This window comes from Molothrus aeneus, chromosome 5, assembly GCF_037042795.1.
Source record: "Molothrus aeneus isolate 106 chromosome 5, BPBGC_Maene_1.0, whole genome shotgun sequence".
Lineage (NCBI taxonomy): Eukaryota > Metazoa > Chordata > Aves > Passeriformes > Icteridae > Molothrus > Molothrus aeneus.
This window is the reverse complement of record NC_089650.1, coordinates 15,445,084-15,463,453: the sequence shown is the minus strand read 5'-3', so window position 1 is coordinate 15,463,453 and position 18,370 is coordinate 15,445,084. Positions and strand designations below refer to the sequence as shown.

At 41.4% G+C, this 18,370-nt stretch overlaps 1 protein-coding gene across 1 annotated transcript in view; it reads left to right on the top strand.

The window, feature by feature from the left end:
* ITPR2 (inositol 1,4,5-trisphosphate receptor type 2) overlaps positions 1-18,370 on the top strand; it is a 244,615-nt gene that overhangs the window by 20,699 nt on the left and 205,546 nt on the right. The window contains exons 2-5 of the mRNA XM_066549543.1: positions 8,036-8,106; positions 15,155-15,270; positions 16,385-16,471; positions 17,156-17,314. Of these exons, the coding sequence (XP_066405640.1) occupies positions 8,036-8,106; positions 15,155-15,270; positions 16,385-16,471; positions 17,156-17,314 (433 nt within the window). The remainder of the gene's footprint in view (positions 1-8,035; positions 8,107-15,154; positions 15,271-16,384; positions 16,472-17,155; positions 17,315-18,370) is intronic.

Here is an 18,370-nt window from a genome sequence, read left to right as displayed (position 1 = left end):
TTTTTGCATGTATATTTGTGTATGTATATATTTTTGTATGCATTTGTTTGCCTACATATGTTGTCATTCTAGATGCTGAGGTTTATTATAGGCCTTACAGTAGCATCTGAGGCTGGTTTGTCTGCTCTTAAACAACAATATTTTTACATTGTGCTATTTCAGCAAAGTTTCCTAATTTTCTTTCTTTGCTTATGCTTCCTTTCTACAGCAAGTGTTGCCATTTTGATGAGTAGGTGTGACTGCCTTCATTACAGGGATGAAGTCACTTTTTGATCACTGGACAGATATTGGCATTTCTCAACAGTGTTTTTCTGGATAAATCTCTCCATTTTCATTAAGTGCTGGTAGCAGTGAACAATCCAGCCTTTCTGACTTTTATTAGCACATAGTTCTTCAAAGCAGTCCTTTCAAGTGGCCATTCAGAAATATGTGCGAAGGTGAGAAAAAAACCTCAAATTTTTCTGTTGTAAACTAGATGCAGAATTTATTTTGATTTGGATTATTTTCCCTATGCTGCTGGCTTAGCTTTGTTGTCTGTGGCTGAATAGGTAACTCTGCAATGAGTTCTGCTTGGTTCTGGGATGCTGTTACTAGGATCTCTTTTCTGAAGTCACTGTGTACCATGGAAATTTAAACTGCTCAGTCTGATAGAGACCAGTTAGCTGCATGCCTAAAAATTCACGTAAAGATGCAGGGTTGCTTCTGATACCCTCATTTTTAGTTTACAGTGGTCCCAGTGTCAGTGTTTCTAATGTGTGTTAGGTTGATATACCTAGTAATTCTACTTTATCTGTGCTTTCTTACATTGAGACAATTGAGTTGCAGATCTGTTATGGGTGGTTGTAAGGTGTGAGCAAGCAGAGTTAAAGTCATGTGTATAATCTTGATTTAAGTCTAAGTTTGGGCCAAATCCTGGCCTTGTTACAGTATTTGCATTCCATGTGTAGTTAGGTGGATTAAGTGGAAACGCTGAAGAGGTTAGATTGCAATTAAATCTTTGATGAATGACCCTCTGTGTGAGGTGCTGACACTGCTGCTTCTTTAAACTTCATCCCTCAGGGCAGTTCTGGGAAGCTGGGATGATGGGGCTGCAATCCTGGCCTCAGAGACATCAGTGGAAATTTTGTCCATTCAAAGACAGCCAAGATTTCACCGAAAAGGAAAATGTTAGTAGTGAAAAAATTGTCCAGTCCTCCAGGTGATGTGCATTATTACTGGGTCTGTGTTCTGCAAGCCACTAAAGAAAGCCTTCAGAAAGCTTTCCTAATACTCATTTTATAATTTCAGTTTTTTTAGCTTTAATACAAATTTCACCCAAAAGAGGGTTTGCCTGTGCAAGGGTTTTCCAATTAAATGCCTTTAGGCTGTCGTAACATCCTTGTAGGATAGACTCTTACTTTTCATATTAAAAATAAAATAGGAAAGAATTAAAGGAAGAAATCAACCATTTCCTTGGGTTTATGGGAATGTAATTTGTTTATCAAAGGCACTGAGACAGACTGAAGCCAAAACCTGCCTGGGAGCAGAGTGCCAGTGTTGTAGAGAAGTACAGCAGGACTGGGTGTGCCTGGGGAGGGAGCTGGGTGGGATAGGCTGGCACACCTCCTCCCATTGCCAGTTCCCCATGGAATCACAGAATATCCTGAGCTGGAAGGACCCACAAAGATCATTGAGTCCAACTCCTGGCCTTGCACAGCCTCAGGAATCACACCCTGTGCCAGAGAGCATTGTCCAAACACTTTTTGAGCTCTCTCAACCTTGTGACTGTGACCAATTCCCAGTGCCCTTTTGACAGCAGAATATAGGTGTGCTTGGCACCACTGAAAATGACTTGATGTATGTTGTATTAATGTGAGGATCTTGAAATACTGTGCAAATGCTCATTTGCTTGGCAAAAATCAGTATGTCCAAGTGTAGCTCTGTACCATTTTCTTGGTGCATTAATGGCTTACCTATTACACAGGCCAAGAAAATTGCAAAACTGAGACTAATATCTAAGAACTATGCTTTCTCCCTTCCTCTGCAACCTCCAAATAACATTTTATTCCTTTGTAATAATTTATTTTAGCTCGGTCTTATAATTTAATGGAAATTGCACAATGTTTTAAATGTAAATATAACTATAAAAAGGATAAACAAGTTCTACCGAACAGAAGCTTTTGCAATCTAAAAGCACGATTGGATACAACACAATACAATAGAATAACAAAATGACATTCAGGATTTATAGCTGGATTACTTAATTGAGCAGAAAAACTTCTGCTTTTACTCCCTCTCTCTTGACATGTAAGCCTGCAGGTACAGTTACAAGAATATATGAATGCACTATCAGATAAGGGAAAAAACTTTAGGGCTAATTATTTGTGCAGTTATTAGTGCAAATGTGGAGCTGCCTGCTTGTATGGTGGTGTTTTTGTTTCCCACTATGTGCTTAGGATTGTGCTTTCTGCCCTTGTGTCTCCACATCATTTGCTAATACAAAGTGACACAGACAAGTGTTTTTGGGATGGTGGGAATGGCTGAGTGCTCCTGCTCTGTGAGTTCAGATAAAATGCATCCACACCTTGTGTGGAAGATTGTTCATGATGAAATTTGTCTGCTGTTTTAGACACCTTCAGGAGTTTGGAATGTTTTACATGCATAGAATTTTGCTTTCCCAGCGTAAGGGTATTTATTAAACAGCTCCTTTCAACCTGTTTTATGCTTTGTGTTTGTGGCAATTAAAATTTGTTCAGGAAGGAAACTATAAAGCTCCTAATGTTTGAGGCAGGCAGGAGCCAGACTTTCTTGTCTCTGTGCTGCTGTACCTCACTGGTATGAAGTGAAGTTCTTAAAATATTGTGTTCTGCTATCCTCCCATTTGTTGAAAGCGCTTTTTAGCATGGAATCTTCTGAAGTTGTACAGAGGTTTAATAACCCTTCTATAAATGCAAGGAAGAGCCTTTTTATTTTCTGCTTGAGCTGGGATTAATCTAGGGGACCCTAAAAGATGTGAAAAGATGATGGTGAAAAATTTGACATTGGAAACAGGCAGGAAAAGGACACATTTCATACAGGGTTGCTAATCATAGAGCTGTAAATTATTTGAAGCAGGACTGGTAGTCAGAAAGGAGTATGAACTCACATTTTGGGAAGGGTGAGGTAGGATGACTGTAGATTTTTGGCAGGAGACCACTTGAAGCACACAAGAAGTGGGCTGACCTAGATGCCTGATAAGAGGCTCAATGAAATGAAAAGTGGGTGGACTTGGAGAAGAACTGGGTGGATCTGATTGTTTTGGCACTTAGGTATTTGATGTTTGATTTCCAGGGCAGCAAAATTTTAATCACCTATTGTTCGTTATTGGTTGGTTTCTTGGTGGTATGACTCTCATCTCTCTTCCCAAGTGGGTGCTGGGATGTGTGGAGCACAGGAGAGGCTTCGTGCTGCAGGGAGGAAAGAAGTGTCCTGGGTGGCAGGTGCTCTGGAGGCACATTTCTGTGGAGGAGGTTGTGTGAAGGGAAATCTGAGGAGCAAAGTGAGGGAGGCTTTGTGGGCCGCTCCTTTGTTCACGAGGGGATGTTGAGGTTATGTGGTTTTGGGATGGAACCTCAGCATTCTTTGTGAACAAATATGTTGCTGGGCTCCACTGGCAGTTAAAATGTCCAGCTTCTCTTGCTGATGCCTGTTACCAACTGTGCCCCTCTTCCTGCTGCTGCCCAGGCCTTGTGCTGCTCAAAAAGGCAGTGAAATTATGATACCATTAAGAGAATAAAAGCTGAGCAATGTGTTTTGCATTGAAGACATTGCCTCTAGCTTAGTTTATTCAGCTTTTTGAGGAGTAAAATACTTCATAGATGTATAAATAGTACCAAATGTATAATAGACATCAGCAGCGGGGTCTTGTATTTTTAAACAAGTTACACACATGTGTGCAGTTCCACCTATGGGAGAGTCTGTGCTTGTGTTTATTCAGGTATTGTATTATATACAATACCTGAATATATTGGCTATGATTACTGGGTGGAAATCTCTGTTGGTAGGAAGAGACAAAAGACATTTCAGGATGGTATTTTTGAAACTCAAGATATAAAGCTAAGATAAATAATATGTGGCTGCTTTTTTGACAATCTAAAAAGCATCTTATGTTATGAAAGAGACCTAAAATTCATGAAACCCACCATAATTCCTTTCCTGTTGTTTTCTTACATTGGTGTTTGTGCATTGAGAATTCAACTGTATCTCAGTAGTGAATCTAAAATAACTCATCACTGGGAACAGTCCTTCTAGGATTATAGCTGTACAACTATTCCTTGACCCTTGCACTACATCTTCAAGTTCCTAGAAACCTTTTGTGTATTTACCTTTAGCCTGTGTTAGGTAATCAGAGGAGCTTGCAGGACACAAAGACTGATGGAGCATATATGATTCCTATCTATGAACCCAGGCACCATTAGACTTTTCTGCCAACATACTTTGCTTATCAGTTATACTTCTGTTGCTCAGTCCTGCTCCTCCTCTGTGTCCTTCCTCCCATTTCATCAGAGAAGAGGCAGCTTCAACTCCACCAGATCATAGGAGGAGAGGAAGAGAGGTGCACAACTGTACAGGATCATGCTCTGACTACTTGACATGAGGCAGAGCTTTCTTCCTGTGCAGTGACCAAGTACTGAACAGTTTGTCCAGAGAGGGTGTGGAGTGTCCTCTCTGGAGATCTTCCAGAGCTGCCTGGGCACAATCCTGTGCTCTGGGGTGGCCCTGCTGGAGCAGAGAGATGGGACCAGCTGCCTGCCCCACTGTGGCTCCTCCCACCCTGACCCATCCTGGGTGATTTTGTGATGATAGCAGAGAGCTGAAACTGCCTTTGCTTCCCCCCTGCCTCTGTGGAGAGGCACACCTTATCTCCTAGGCATTGCTTCAGGTAGCTCCAATTCTTGTTTAATGAGCCTTTGTACACTGTAGCTGTGTACACTTCTGTACATGTGAGGCCTTAATGGCTTAAACACCTGCTGGTCTGTGAGGTTGGCTGCCTGTGGCACAAGGATGAGGAACTGCCCTTGCTAGCCCTGCAGTGAGTGGAAAAACTTCCCTGGCTTCAGTGGGAGAATGCCTGGGCATCTGTGACAAGCAATCCCATGAGCGTTGTTGCTTTCAGCCCCTAATTCTGCCATTACTGAATACAAAGGGCCATGCGTAAAGTCCAGGGGTGTAATTACTGTTTTGACTTTCCCGATGATTTATCTTAGGCACTACCAAGGAGCTGTACAGCTTAATTACAGCAGTTACGTGGAGGGATTGTGCAAACCCCAGGTATTTATTGTGTTCAGGGGAGAACTGGCTCAGCTAGAGATCATTTCATGCATGTGCAGGGATATCCTTTGTCATTTATGTACTGCAACGTATGGAAAACTGAAATGCAGTTGTGTTGTACGTGTCAGGTGCTGAATGACAGCAGAGAGCACAAAGCAGTATTGTCTGTGGTCCAGCTGAGGAATTAAACCCCTTGACGTTTGTTAAAGCTTCTTTGATAGTACCATGGTTAAGTGGCTTGAATATTTGCACCATAATTTGGATCAGTGTTTACATAGCTTGCACATTTTATGGTATAATACAATAAATTCTGCCTTCATCTGAAAAGCCTAGTCTGGTGCACTTTGGCCTCCTATTCAAACCTACAAGCAAGTGATCTTAAAACCTGCTGTGGTGTGGTCTGACAGTCACTGCAGGTGCCCAGGACCTTTTGCAGCCAAGCCTCTTGTTTGGTTTCACTCATCTCAAATGGATTTGTTAGCAGGTTACAAAGGTTTTGAATTGCTGCTTGTTTAACGCAGCCACCTCGCAGGTGTCAGTAACAAACCATCAGCTGCTTTTGGCTCACTATAAAAGTGGGATTTGAATATTTTAAATTGTGTGTCAGAGGAAGTAGTCTGTGTTTGAAGAGCCTCTTGTGTTCCCCTCCACAGCGCGGGCTGAAGTCTTGCATCATGTGGAATGTGCAGCTCAGCTCTCCCTACGGTACTGTAACAAGCACCTCCAGAGTAAACAAGGAGCTGTTAGCCTCCCTGAAGGTCATGCAGCTGGAATACAGGATGAATGGCATTATGGGCAAATGCTGGGGATTAAATTGTTAATTTAGTAACTGCTAAATAAACAAAGCAATACTTTCCTGAGATTTTTGTTCTGTGTTATAAGAAACAAAGACGTGAGAAGCTGGGGTGCTGAGCAAGGGCTTAGGAGGTGATGTTCCTGCTCTGTCATGCCACTGCCCTGACACATGTCAATCAACCTTTCTGTGCTCTGATTTTGTGTCCATAGGATGGGAGCGGCACCAGCTCCTTTTTCCTTTGTCTTCTCTGATGTCTTTGGTTCCTGAATGCTGCCAAACTCATTTATGGTCCTTATCTTTGTGCCTTTAGAGAATGGTGAGCAGCAAGTGATTGGTATTAATTGTTGGATGTCTGTTCTCTGCAAGGCCAGTGTGTTTGAGCACTACAGCTGGCTGGCTCAGAGGTGTGCAGGATCTCATTTGTTTTGCTCAGCACCAACACCTTGTTTTCTATCTGGCTTTTGCTACAGTAACATGCCATGGTGAAAGTTTTGCATTTCACCCACAGTTGTTGTCATGAGAGTGTACAAGTTGTCACCAAAGAACACAGGAGATTCCTTGTGAGTTATGGTTGACTTTTCAATATGCCTTCATCCTGACAGTGCTGAAGGTCAAATCTTACGGGTTCTTCCTTAAAAACCTTCCAGGGATTTTGTTGAGAGTGAGAAGTACTCATTGGCATAAAAACCCTTTGGCAAAGCTCCTGTTTAAGGTAATCCTTTCCAGTCAGTTACTCCAGGTTTTAGGTGCTGTTTACAGGAAGATTTGGCCTATTAGAACATGGACAGAATGCAGGGTGCCTGCTAGACTCTTCCTGAGTCCTGCTTTCCAAACCTCACTCTGTTCTTTTTAAGCCTGGCCTAACCTAGACTGTGAAGAACACAACTCCCTAAGGCCCCCTGCTCACTCCTGAAGCTGTTTCTTCAATTCCCCCTTCCTCACTGACACCACATGTTTGCATCCAAGTCTGTAATGAGATTGGAACTGCTGACTTCCAAAATTCTTCGTCATTTTTGCTTCTGGGAGCTGCAGCTACAGTGGAGACTTTGTCATCTTGCTAGAGGTAGAAAACTCACAGGTGTGCTGGGGGATTGGCCTCGCTGTGCTTGTGGCTGGAGGCAAAGCTTCCACCAACTTGAGTCAAAGCTGAATGCATCTATTGTGTAACTTGGCTGAAGCCAATTTGTGCTTTTTATTTCAATTTCCAACAAAAATGCTGCTCAGAATGTTGCTGTGAAGTGGCAGGGCAGTAGTGTGTCCTTAAACATGATTTTCCTGAATAATTGTTTGAAATGGGAAAATTATTTACAGGATGCTTCCTGAAAGGAAGCTGAATTTATGTCTAGGAAGTTCTGAGATAAGTTTAACAATTCATATTTTAAATTTTATTGTTTATTTAACTTCTAAAATATTGCAAGAAATATATTTGATTTGTCATCTAGATTTTCTGCTGTGGATTAAAGAAATGCTTATTCATTTTAGCACAGGAAAATGTGGTCTTGGGAGTTTTGATCACAGCTGAATCTTAATTCCACATGCCTCCTCAGAGGAAAAAAATGGGAAATGGGGAAGAAGAAAATCTGACAGCTGCAGAGAAAAAAAAAAACTGTTTCTGATTGAGGGTTAATGGCTCAGATGAAGGAAAACATAAATTTTACATGGAACATCAATGTATTTGGTGTGACAAAAGGGATTTTAACTGGATTTAAATGAAGTGGGATCTGAAACACAGACCATAATTTAGTGCTGTAGAAGAAATCCCTCTCTGGAAGGAAAATGTAGACTTTCTTGGTTATGCTTAGTAACTGAATAACAGAGTTTCTGAGGTATTTTTTCTGTTACATTGGAGAAATGTGGAAGCTTTTGGATCTGTGGTGTGGCAGGCGTGTCTGTGCATTTATAAACATTGATGGCATGTTTTAGTGAGTGTGATAACTTTTGTTTTTCTAGGCTGGTGGATGACCGGTGTGTGGTCCAGCCAGAGGCCGGTGACCTTGCCAATCCTCCAAAGAAGTTCCGAGGTCAGTAACTGGGGATCATCTCTCTTTCATGAACAACTGATGCTGTTCTACCTCCTTGGGCACTTTTACCATGGGACTTCCCAGAGGGTTTGTGGACCCAGGGACTGAGTTTCAAGCTGGAACATGAATGGCAGATTTTGAGAATGAATTACAAAATTTTTAAAAGCACAAGAGGCAGTAGAAAATATGGGGAAAGGGACTGAATTTTCCTGTAGTTCAAGAGTTACTTGCTTTGTTCTGCACATTGAACAATGATCCCCTGCTCTGTGACAAACTCTTTGCTCCAGCCTTGCTCTCACTGTAAATGGGAAAGACACTTGTGAGGTCCAAAGCTACTTGAGCTGATGAATTGTTTATTTTCTTTTCAAGATAAGATACCATTTTAAGGAGTACCCCCAAATATTTTGTCAGCTTTTTGTTTTGCTTTTGCTTAAAACAGTATTATTTTTTTCAACTTGACCTTGTAGATTTGGATAATTCTGCTGTTTTGCTTATTGGAAAAAAATAACAATGTGCTGACAACTTCTAGTTTTTACTTCTTGACTGCTAAAAAAGTACTCATAGCTGTGCCAGAGCAGAGCCTGATCCAGGTCTCTTTTGGCTTAAAAGGGCTTGGATTCACACTGGTTCTGAGATAAGGAGAGTATGACTTCCCTGATTTAGAGCAAGGGAAATGTGTTTCATGGCTGTTTGTATTTATTTTCAATGATCTTTAAGGTCCCTTCCAACCCAAACCATTCTATGATTGTCGGGGGTTCCACTGACATCTTACCCTTAGTATTTTATTTGCAGTGTTTATGTATATGCTACTATTGCAAAAAATAAAGCATTTCAAACATCAGGACAGTGAAGTTCTGCTTTCCCAGAGAATTCAAGACTTTTTTCCATTATATATTCAGGAAACATCAGCAGTTGGTTCCAGTTCCAGCTGTGAGTGTTCAGCACGCTGGCTGAAAGTGAGGATGCATACTTAGAAACTAACAAACAGTAATAAATTTCAGTCCCTGGTGTGACTGAATAACTTTAAAGCAGAGCTGAGGGTAGCATCCAGTGTAGCTTTCAGGCTGCATAACTGTGATTTCACCCCCTCACTGCCTGCAAGTGACTCACAGTTTCCAGGTTGCACAAAATATCAGGTGGGGATTCTTTGGATGATATTTCTGTCACTGGACTACCCTGATGTGTTTCTAAAGTTGACCATATCCAGGTTTCTAGATGAGACCAAGGTCACTGGGGAAGATTTGTGATAGGATAATTGAATATACCCAAATGCCTACAACTAGGGATCTCAAAAAGACAGCCATAATTTTTTCGCTGTCTAGTGTTTGAGGGCTTGATTTTATAACTTCAGTACATTAAAGTTATTTTCTTGCAGCTCTGTGTTGTTCATTTCTAACTTCAAAAGGCAAAGAAAGAAAAAGTTGTTAAGTTTCTGTGTTGATGATTTGGGCACTTTGATGCAGGGTGGAAGCTGATTGAGCTCCCAGCACCGATGATTTGCCATCAGTGGTGGCAGCACATGTGGAGCAGATGTCAGAGGGAGATGGCACACTGACAAATGTACAGCTGTTTTCTGCTGCTAGGGAAACCAAGGTCCTTCCTCTTGAGTTACATCCCAGCTTCTGTAGGGGAGTGGTTTCCATTGGTTGTGGACAGTTTTGGCTCTGTCCCTTATTGTAACCTCTGTCTATTGCTTGCATAACACATCCCTTTATCTCCAGTTGCCTCTGCTCCCTCTTCTCCACAGCATCAAACCTTTCATTTCCTCTAACTCAGATCCTCCTCTTTTTGGGGATTCCCTCTTCTCTCTCTCCCTCCCTGCCCCAAAACTTTTTAGTAGCTACTCTGCTCCTGCCTGCTGCTGCTTAGCTCCTTCTGCAGTCTTTCTTCCAGTCACTCATTAGCTCTCTCTTCTTTATAGTGCTCCATAGCCTAATTTTGGGACTGCTGACATGGTGGTAGCATGCAAATTTGGATGAGCTGCAACACAGAATGATTTGGATTGGAAGGCACCTTAAAGCCCCTCTCATTCCAACCTCCTGCCATGAGCAGGAACACCTTACACTATCCCAGGCTGTTCAGAGCCCCATCCAGCCTGGCCTTGGGCACTTCCAGGGGTGGGGCAGCCACAGCTGCTCTGGGCACCCTGTGCCAGGGCCTCACCACCCTCACAGGGCGCAATGTCTTCCTTATATTCAATCTAAATGTAGCCTTTTTCAGTTTGAAGCCATTCCCCCTTGTCCTGACAGTCCAGGTCCTTTTAAAAAGTCATTCTCCATTCAGCTTTCTTGTAAGCCCCCTGAAGGTACTGATAGGTGCTATAAGGTCTCTAACACCTGTAGGAAGGAGAAACTAAATTAGTGAAAATATAATTGTTGCCTTAATTTATGCAACCCACCTTTCTATAAAAGCATGGCTATAGTGCTAGGGGCATTAAATATCATATCAACTTCAAGTATCCATAAGCAGTGTGTGTTCAGGAGGATTCCTGCAGGAAAGATAAACCTATCATTTGGATGTTTTCTCCTTCATCCTTTAAGTCAAATTCCTAGTGTGAGAATAGCAGGAGTTTTGCTGAGAGCCCAGCAGAAACTTGCTGTCTAATTGACATTTAGTGCCTTGAACCTCAGAGGTGTCTCTGCCATGATAGCAACCAAAAGTACATCTCTGTGATGCTTTGCTAAATTTCTTAGCTCTGTTTAGAGCCCTGAGGCAAAAAAGTTTCTAAATATTGCTCTTATAATCAAGAATCTAAGCAAAATCCATATTTTTCTCCCCAAGAATCTTCTGGGAAATAGCTTTAAATTAAAGCAGTAAAGTTAACAAACCAAACAAAAACTGCTTTAAGTAGGTTCTTAACATGAAAGGAAGACTTAGGCATGAATGATTAATTCTGAAAATAACATCTAAGAGCAGGGTGAGTAGGGCCTCTTCACTAATAGGAACTGCTGTCTGTATGGTTTACAATGTTTTTATCACTGATAGCTGAACTGGCGTTGATTTAAGGTTAGAGCACGACCTGGGAGTCAAAGAAGTATGAGAAAAACATGTTTCTAACAAGATGTTTAGATTTCAAGTACTGACTCTGAAAATTAATATCAGAGAGGACTGTGTTTGCTCTTTTTTGGTAATATTTTATCAACCCTTTTCCCAGTGGGAGGGACAAAAAAGAAAGATTGTGGTTTTGACTTGTATCTCCACTCCAGGGTTCACTCAGAGATCAAATCAAGGTATTGAGCTGTTGGCCTGAACTGAAAGCCTATGTAAAGAGGTGTCCTAAAATAGCAGTTTCATTTTTGCTATGTGTTTACTTTCTTTTTTTTTTTTTGAGTGGGTGGTTGCTATTCTGGTTGTTTCAGAACATCCTGCAGTGTGGAGGGTTGTTAAGCTAAGGAAAGATGTGGTTGCTTCTCATTTTGTGTCCATATGAAGAAGCTGTGCTCCCCATTCCTCCCCCAGTCACACTGGGATGAACCTGGAGTGGCTCTGTGTTCACCAGGGTGCACATCCAGATTTGCATCAGTGCAAAGGAGGGTGGAATTTGGTCCCACGTGTTCCTGAAGCCTGGTGAAAAAACCCCACAGAACATTCACTGTATTGCATTGAAGGGACTGATCAAACCAGGTGCTTCATGTCTTAATTCCAGCTGAAGCTGGTGAGATCCAAAGCACTGAGTGTGGTGATGGAAATGCTTACTGTGCTGCAGGGCTGGGTTCACAGAGGTTGGCAAGAACAGCGTGTGCCAGGAGTTGTGTGCCTCTGAAGAAAAGCCACATCATGAGCCACACAACTGCGGGTTTCCTTAGTCTGGGACCCCAAACACTCCAGCTTGATGCTCCTATCTCCAGTGGGAAACACTTTCAGCTTCCAAGGTGTAGTATAGCACAGATGAGACCGGATTGTTGATCAAGGAAAAGGAGCATGAGTCTCATTCCTATTTTAAATGTAAAATTAATTAAGTTTTTAAACTGGTCTAAACTTTCTTACTTGTAACTTGTATTACTTTGATTTCTTGAGGCTTCTGCAGTGAAAGTGATGCTGATTCCTAAATACCCTGCTTTGCCTTTCAGGTTTTAGTCTGATCTAAGGTTTTCCTTCTCTTTTCTTCTCTCCCATTACCTTTCTTTGCACTCTCTCCTTTCCTCTTCCATCTGCCATTTTTCTTTTTACTTTCTTTTTACCCTCTACGTAATTTTGGTTTATCCTTTTATTTTCTTCTTGTTTCTTCCAGTTCCATAATTGCTTTAATTTCCTTCTCTTTCTTGTTGTCCTGCCTAGGAAACTTTGTTGCCCCACTCCTCCATGTTTTTCCCTTTTCATTTTCACATTTTCTTTTTTACCTTTTTGTCCATTTTTTTTGCCCAAAGCAAGTAGATTTGTACACTCTGTGATTTTTATAGCCCTGTCACTTTCACTTACCTATTTCTCTGGTTTTAGTAAAGCCATGTGATAATTTCTCTAGTTCTGCAAACCAAAGAAATCTTCCATGATGGACAAGAGTTGAATTTCTAATATTTAAAACAAAAACCAAACCCAAGAGAGGGCAAGGAGAGAAAGCATCTGACAAATACTGTTCTAAACCATCTTTATCCAATATCAAGAAATATTTAAAGGGCATAATAGGAGTTATTTTCCTTTTCAGACTTCCTGAGTGAAGGTGCTATTTGCTTACCTTTGATATTCTCTCCTTAAATGTTTCTCTTCCTGAGGACTAATTATGTAAAACTCCATAAAGTAATGGATTGGGAACTAGGACTACCTGGGAATGTCTGGAGAAGTCAGAAGAGACATTCTGTCTCATGAGTGGGTTGCTAGACTGACCTCCAGGAGGGAATGGCTTTTTGATCTGCTGTGTGGTGGAAAGTTGCTTTATAATCTTATGCCTCAGTTTCTCTTTTTTTTCCTGTTTATTTGAACTGTAGCATCTCTAGGGCAGGCACTGTTCCACCTCCTTACAATGTTTAGGATCATGAAGCTTGAATTTACATAGTTTTGTTACTCTGATTAAAAAAAAAGGAAAAAAAAACCCACAGAAAAATAATGAGATGGCCTGGTTTCAATGCATCTGGAATCCTAAAAAGTAAAATAAAATAGGAAAAAAAGCTTGTTTGGGAACAAATAATACGATTTTTTAGTCTATAAATTGAGGGAAATACAATTGAAGTAATACTGATTTGGAAAAGTGGTAGCACCATGCTCTGAGGCTCTGCAGGATGGGAAGCACTGTGTTTACTCCAAGTAGCAGGATGTGTGGGGAGTAACTGAGAAATGAAGACTGGTGCTATTAAAAGAAGGTATTGTTACTACAGAGAAATAAATGTTTCATGAAGCCTTCTGAGAAGGCATGTTAATTATAGATTGTGACAGAAAATAATAGCAGACTTTTGTCTTATGAGCTGAAATCCTGATACTTCAGGTAAAATATCCTACAATATACAGTACAATTTAATGGCACACAACACTTTGGGGTTTTTTCACCTTCTTGGTTTCCAGAATATTGTAAAAGTTACCTGGGAGTTTTGTACTCTAGGTTGTGTGATATCATTCCCATTATAAATGTTAAATGAGAGCAAACACCTTTGCAGAGTGGCTGGGTCTGCTTTGATAAGGATCTGTAGGATAAGGACTTTTTCCTTGGAACAGCAACTCAGGGCTGTGGCGGGGGGTGGGGGTAAATCCGTGAGCACTTTGGGTCAGTGCCAAGGAAGGTTCTGCCACTGGGGGCAATTTTGTATGGACAAACTTTGCTGCTTGAATAGGGGCTGGGTCAGTCCTCATCCAGTGCTTGGTCATCTGTGCCAGTGAAATATGGAGGGCTCACAGCTGGGGACAGACCTTCCTTTGACATCCACAGACTGCAGCCCATGCTGGGGAAGAATTTCACCCTACAACACCCAGTCCTGAGTGTCCTTGCTACTCCCACAGCAGAACTCTTCCCTCTTCTTTCCTGTTAATAAATGTGCGTGTGAGAGGACAATTACCAACATTTGCTACGTGAAATGTCTTTCAAGTTTCTCTGCTTTTAGAGCAGTTGATGATTGTGACTGTGCAAGACTAGATGTTGTTTATCATTCTAAAAGTAATTGGCTTTAGATGAATCATGAGGCTCTATTTCCAGTTTATAGGACTGCCACTGGACAAAACCCCTTGAGTCAAGGAATTTTACAAAATTCAATTTCTTGCCAATGAACATTAACTTTCAATTATTGATTACAGTTTTGGGAAATAAAGATGAACAATTGAACAAGCATTTAGGGAAGAACCCCTTGGCTTCGTTCCAGACATCTCTCCCCTTCTTTGATATGCAGCCCCCTCACTCCACATGGGGAGGTGGTGGGGATGGGATGAGGGTTGGTGTATTGATATTCTCTTTCCTTTGCTGCTCATTTCTTATTTGGCATCTCAGCATTGGCTGCAGTCTTCTTCTCCTTCTGCTTCTCCTCATCCTTTTCTCTCATTTGCACAGCCACCCTGCTCAGGTGGCTCCTCTCTCTTCACCTGCTTTTTTCCTGGTCTTTTGGACAGTGGTGATGTTCAGCTTGTGTCATTTAGATTAAAAAACCCTGACAGTAAAAACAACTCAGTGAAGGCAGAGAGACCCAAACTCTGGGTGGACCTGCTTGGTGGCTGGCTGCTGAATGCCCCAGCCACCCTTGGATTCAGCACTGCCAGGAGGAGCTGGGCAAGCCAGGTGTGTGGCATACAGACAGCAGGACCACTCTTCCAAGGTTTCACGTGCCTTCAAACACTGCATCTGTGATGTTGGGCTGCTAATAAAGCAGCAGGCAGATATGGCAGGATCACAGCCTGAGCCTCTTACAGAGAGTGCACAAAGTGGGAACATGTGAGGCCTTAAAGGCTTTCGGTTCAACTCTAATGTTGTGCCACCCTGTTTCAGGTATCATTGCCACCAAGCTGACCTGGTGGCTGTGTTTAAACACTGGTATCTGGACGTTTGTGGACAAAAACCCCTAACCAACACATACTTACAAATGAAGGAAATGTCTTTCAGCATGACTCAGGAGTATTTCTTTCAATCTTTCCCCAGACTGCCTTTTCAAGGTGTGTCCTATGAACAGATATTCAGCCCAGAAGCAGTACTGGAAAGCCAAGCAAGCCAAACAAGGAAACCATACTGAAGCAGCACTGCTGAAGAAACTTCAAGTAAGAGACATCTGTATTTGTAATCTTATCTCGATCTGCAGGCTGTAGAATTACAATAGCACCAGAAAGAATAATAACAAGTGCCTTGGGAACCGCTGTGATTGGTATTATTATGCCACCATAACAACTCTATATTCTCCTTAGCTCTCCTACCTCCTGACTGGCATTTATAGCCCCCAACCTGGTGTTTATCTTACTTTGGGCTGGGGGTTTTGCCTTTGCTGTAAGCAAGGTAGTGCTTTCAGAAATTTTATAATGTGAAAATGGAGTTGTTAAAATCAGGATGGAGCCCTGGTTTAAGTAATACTGGATATCCTTACCAGGAATTAGGCAAAGAGTGGACAAAGAGATGTCCTCAATGCTTTAGCCAGGGAATTCCTCAAAATTGTGTTTGTCTTTGCCTTCAGTCTAAGTGATTCTTTTGTGAACCTTTTTGCAGTCTTTATTTTGTCTCCAACACAGTGTGGATGGAACAAGTCATCTGTATCTGAAAAACAGCTGGCCTGATGTTGTAACTGAATGCATGAGATTAAGTGAAAACAAGGTCCTGTCAAACCTGGATGACAGTTTTGTGGGCAGTGGGGAAGTCACCAGTGCTTCCAGTTAAAAACAGCAAGGAAGGCACGTGGTGTGTGGCCAGAGTTACACAGCAATTAGTGCTGGGAGTGGAGAGTTTGCTCTGTGGCTGTATTTGACCCAGTCTATTGTGTTTAATTTTAATGTTGCCTATTGTAAGCTAATGTTTTTGTTTTGTTGTAAAGTCTATGTGTTTATGTACAATTAAACCCCAACAAGTAAAAGGAGTAGTGATAGGGAGAAGCTAATCATAGGCACCTTTTTATCCTCTATAGGATGAAATAAAGCCCCTGACATTACGTTTTGGGCTTGAAAAAATTTTAAAATAGCATGCATCTCAGGTGTGACCAATAAATTGTGACAGAGTCCCTATTTTGGGTAGTAAAAAAATCAGAATCAGCATCAGGATTTGGGTGCTAATATTTCCAGTGCAGTAATGCTTGTAGGTTTCAGGATTTAAATATGGTGCCATTTCCTTTCTGCACTGTATGTTCCAGGTACTTTTGTAGAGTCTAAAGAAATGGTCATTCTCTTGCAGCATGCAGCAGAACTGGAACAAAAGCAGAATGAAAGCGAGAACAGAAAGCTGTTGGGTGAAATTGTAAAATACAGCAATGTCATCCAGGTAAACCTATTGAAATCCATCTGCCTTCTCACTGTTGGAAAGGAAACAGTTGTTTCATTTCAAGGTTACAGTGAAAATTAACTGTCTACCCATTGTAATCTGGATTGTCAAGGGTCGGGTAAACAGAACTTGGTGAAGTTTACAATATTGTGCTTTTCTGCCTGTTTCAAAGCCTACCAGAAGTGTTGCATATTCCTGTTTAAATAATTTGTCATTATAAAAATTCTATGTGTATTTCTTGGTGCTGCAGTTTAGAATCTGAACGTAAATATGTCTTTTATTTTCAAGAGTTATTTCAAAATCATGCTGTAGAGGTGCTGTGCAGCTCCTTTTAAATCATTGTAGTAATCTGTATCTCATGACATATAAATGAGACAGGAGCTAAGTTCTTAAGTGCAGTACAACTTTTCTGTAATGGATGTAATTCCTGAAGGGAGAACTGCAATGGACACTTGCCCTGCTGTAAAATTGATCCCTGACACATTTCTCACAATCCAAGATAGCTCATCTGTTTCCTAAACTGTAACATACTTTGATAACTGCCTTCTAGTTAGTTATATTTTATATCTATATTTATATTTGAAAATCTCTGCAGTGTGAAAGTTTGTGCCTCCTCTTTTGACTGGAGGGAGAAAAAGCACCTAAAAGTTGTACTTTTTTTTTAAATTTATTTTTTGTTCCCAGCTACTTCACATAAAAAGCAACAAATACCTCACAGTCAACAAGAGATTGCCAGCTCTGCTAGAGAAGAATGCTATGCGGGTGTCCCTGGATGCTGCAGGGAATGAGGGCTCCTGGTTTTATATCCAGCCCTTCTGGAAACTGAGGAGTGAAGGTGACAATGTAAGTGGAAATGCTGAATGTGTTGAGAAGGGAGAAGAATTTCAGGAGGTATAACTTCTTCACTGCTGGCCTGTTTCATAATGGATTCAGTTCAGGAAAGAAGCAATTAGAAGAGTAATTGGGACTTTGACCTTTCATGTGTAACTGGAAAGTGTTACTTAATTATATGGTCTGGAATCTCTTGTGTTGCCATGTTCAAGCCTCTCTGTTGGGGCATCTTTGCTAAGTCTACCTGTTGAGTGCAGATTTACAAAGCTGACAAGAAATCATAGTTTATGCTAAAGTCTTATTTTTTTTTAAGAGTTTTTAAAAAATTTTTGTGGCAATATTTTTTTCAAGGGGTCAGTAGAGAATGTCTCTAGGAAATACATCAGTTTCTTTAAATCTGTATTCCCTTCTGATGTGACAATGGTATCTATGATTGGAGCTGGGTAGAATAGTCTGGAAAGCCTTTTCTGGGTAGGTTTCTGCAAGACTCAGCTGGAGTCTTGCATATTGATGAGAGGAAGAATGCACAGGAGAGCTCTTTGCTGCAGATCTGAGAACTGTGCTGTGAGATCACAACTCCCTTCTTCATTCTGTGGCTTGGTTTAAGTGCCTGATGTGGAGAATTCAGATCTGCCGCTGGGAAGGCCACACGATGATGAGCTTGTGTGGTTTTTCCCAGACCTGGCTGGGAATGTTTGGCTGTTTTCCCCTGTGCATAATCAGTGAAAGCCTTCTTAGGGTTGTAGAAGGGAATGGCTTTTTTTTTTTGTGTATTTTCTCTCCTTAATTTTGTGGTTACCCAGCCCTTGGGATGCTCTCCAGGATGATGAGTGTGGTTGCTTGCAATCCCTTTTGCAATCTGTTGTGGAGAGGAGAAGGATTGCATTCCCAGCTCCTAGCCAAATATCCCTAGAGTCAGAGTCTTTCCCTGCTTCATGTAGTGATTAAAAGGGTATTTGAAAATCCTCCTTTTTCCCAAAGCCTGTTGCAGAGAAATAGAGCAAATATATCTCTCAGGGGGAGCCTCTGCATGGGTTTTCAGCTGAGGAGAACAAATGTGGCTCAAAC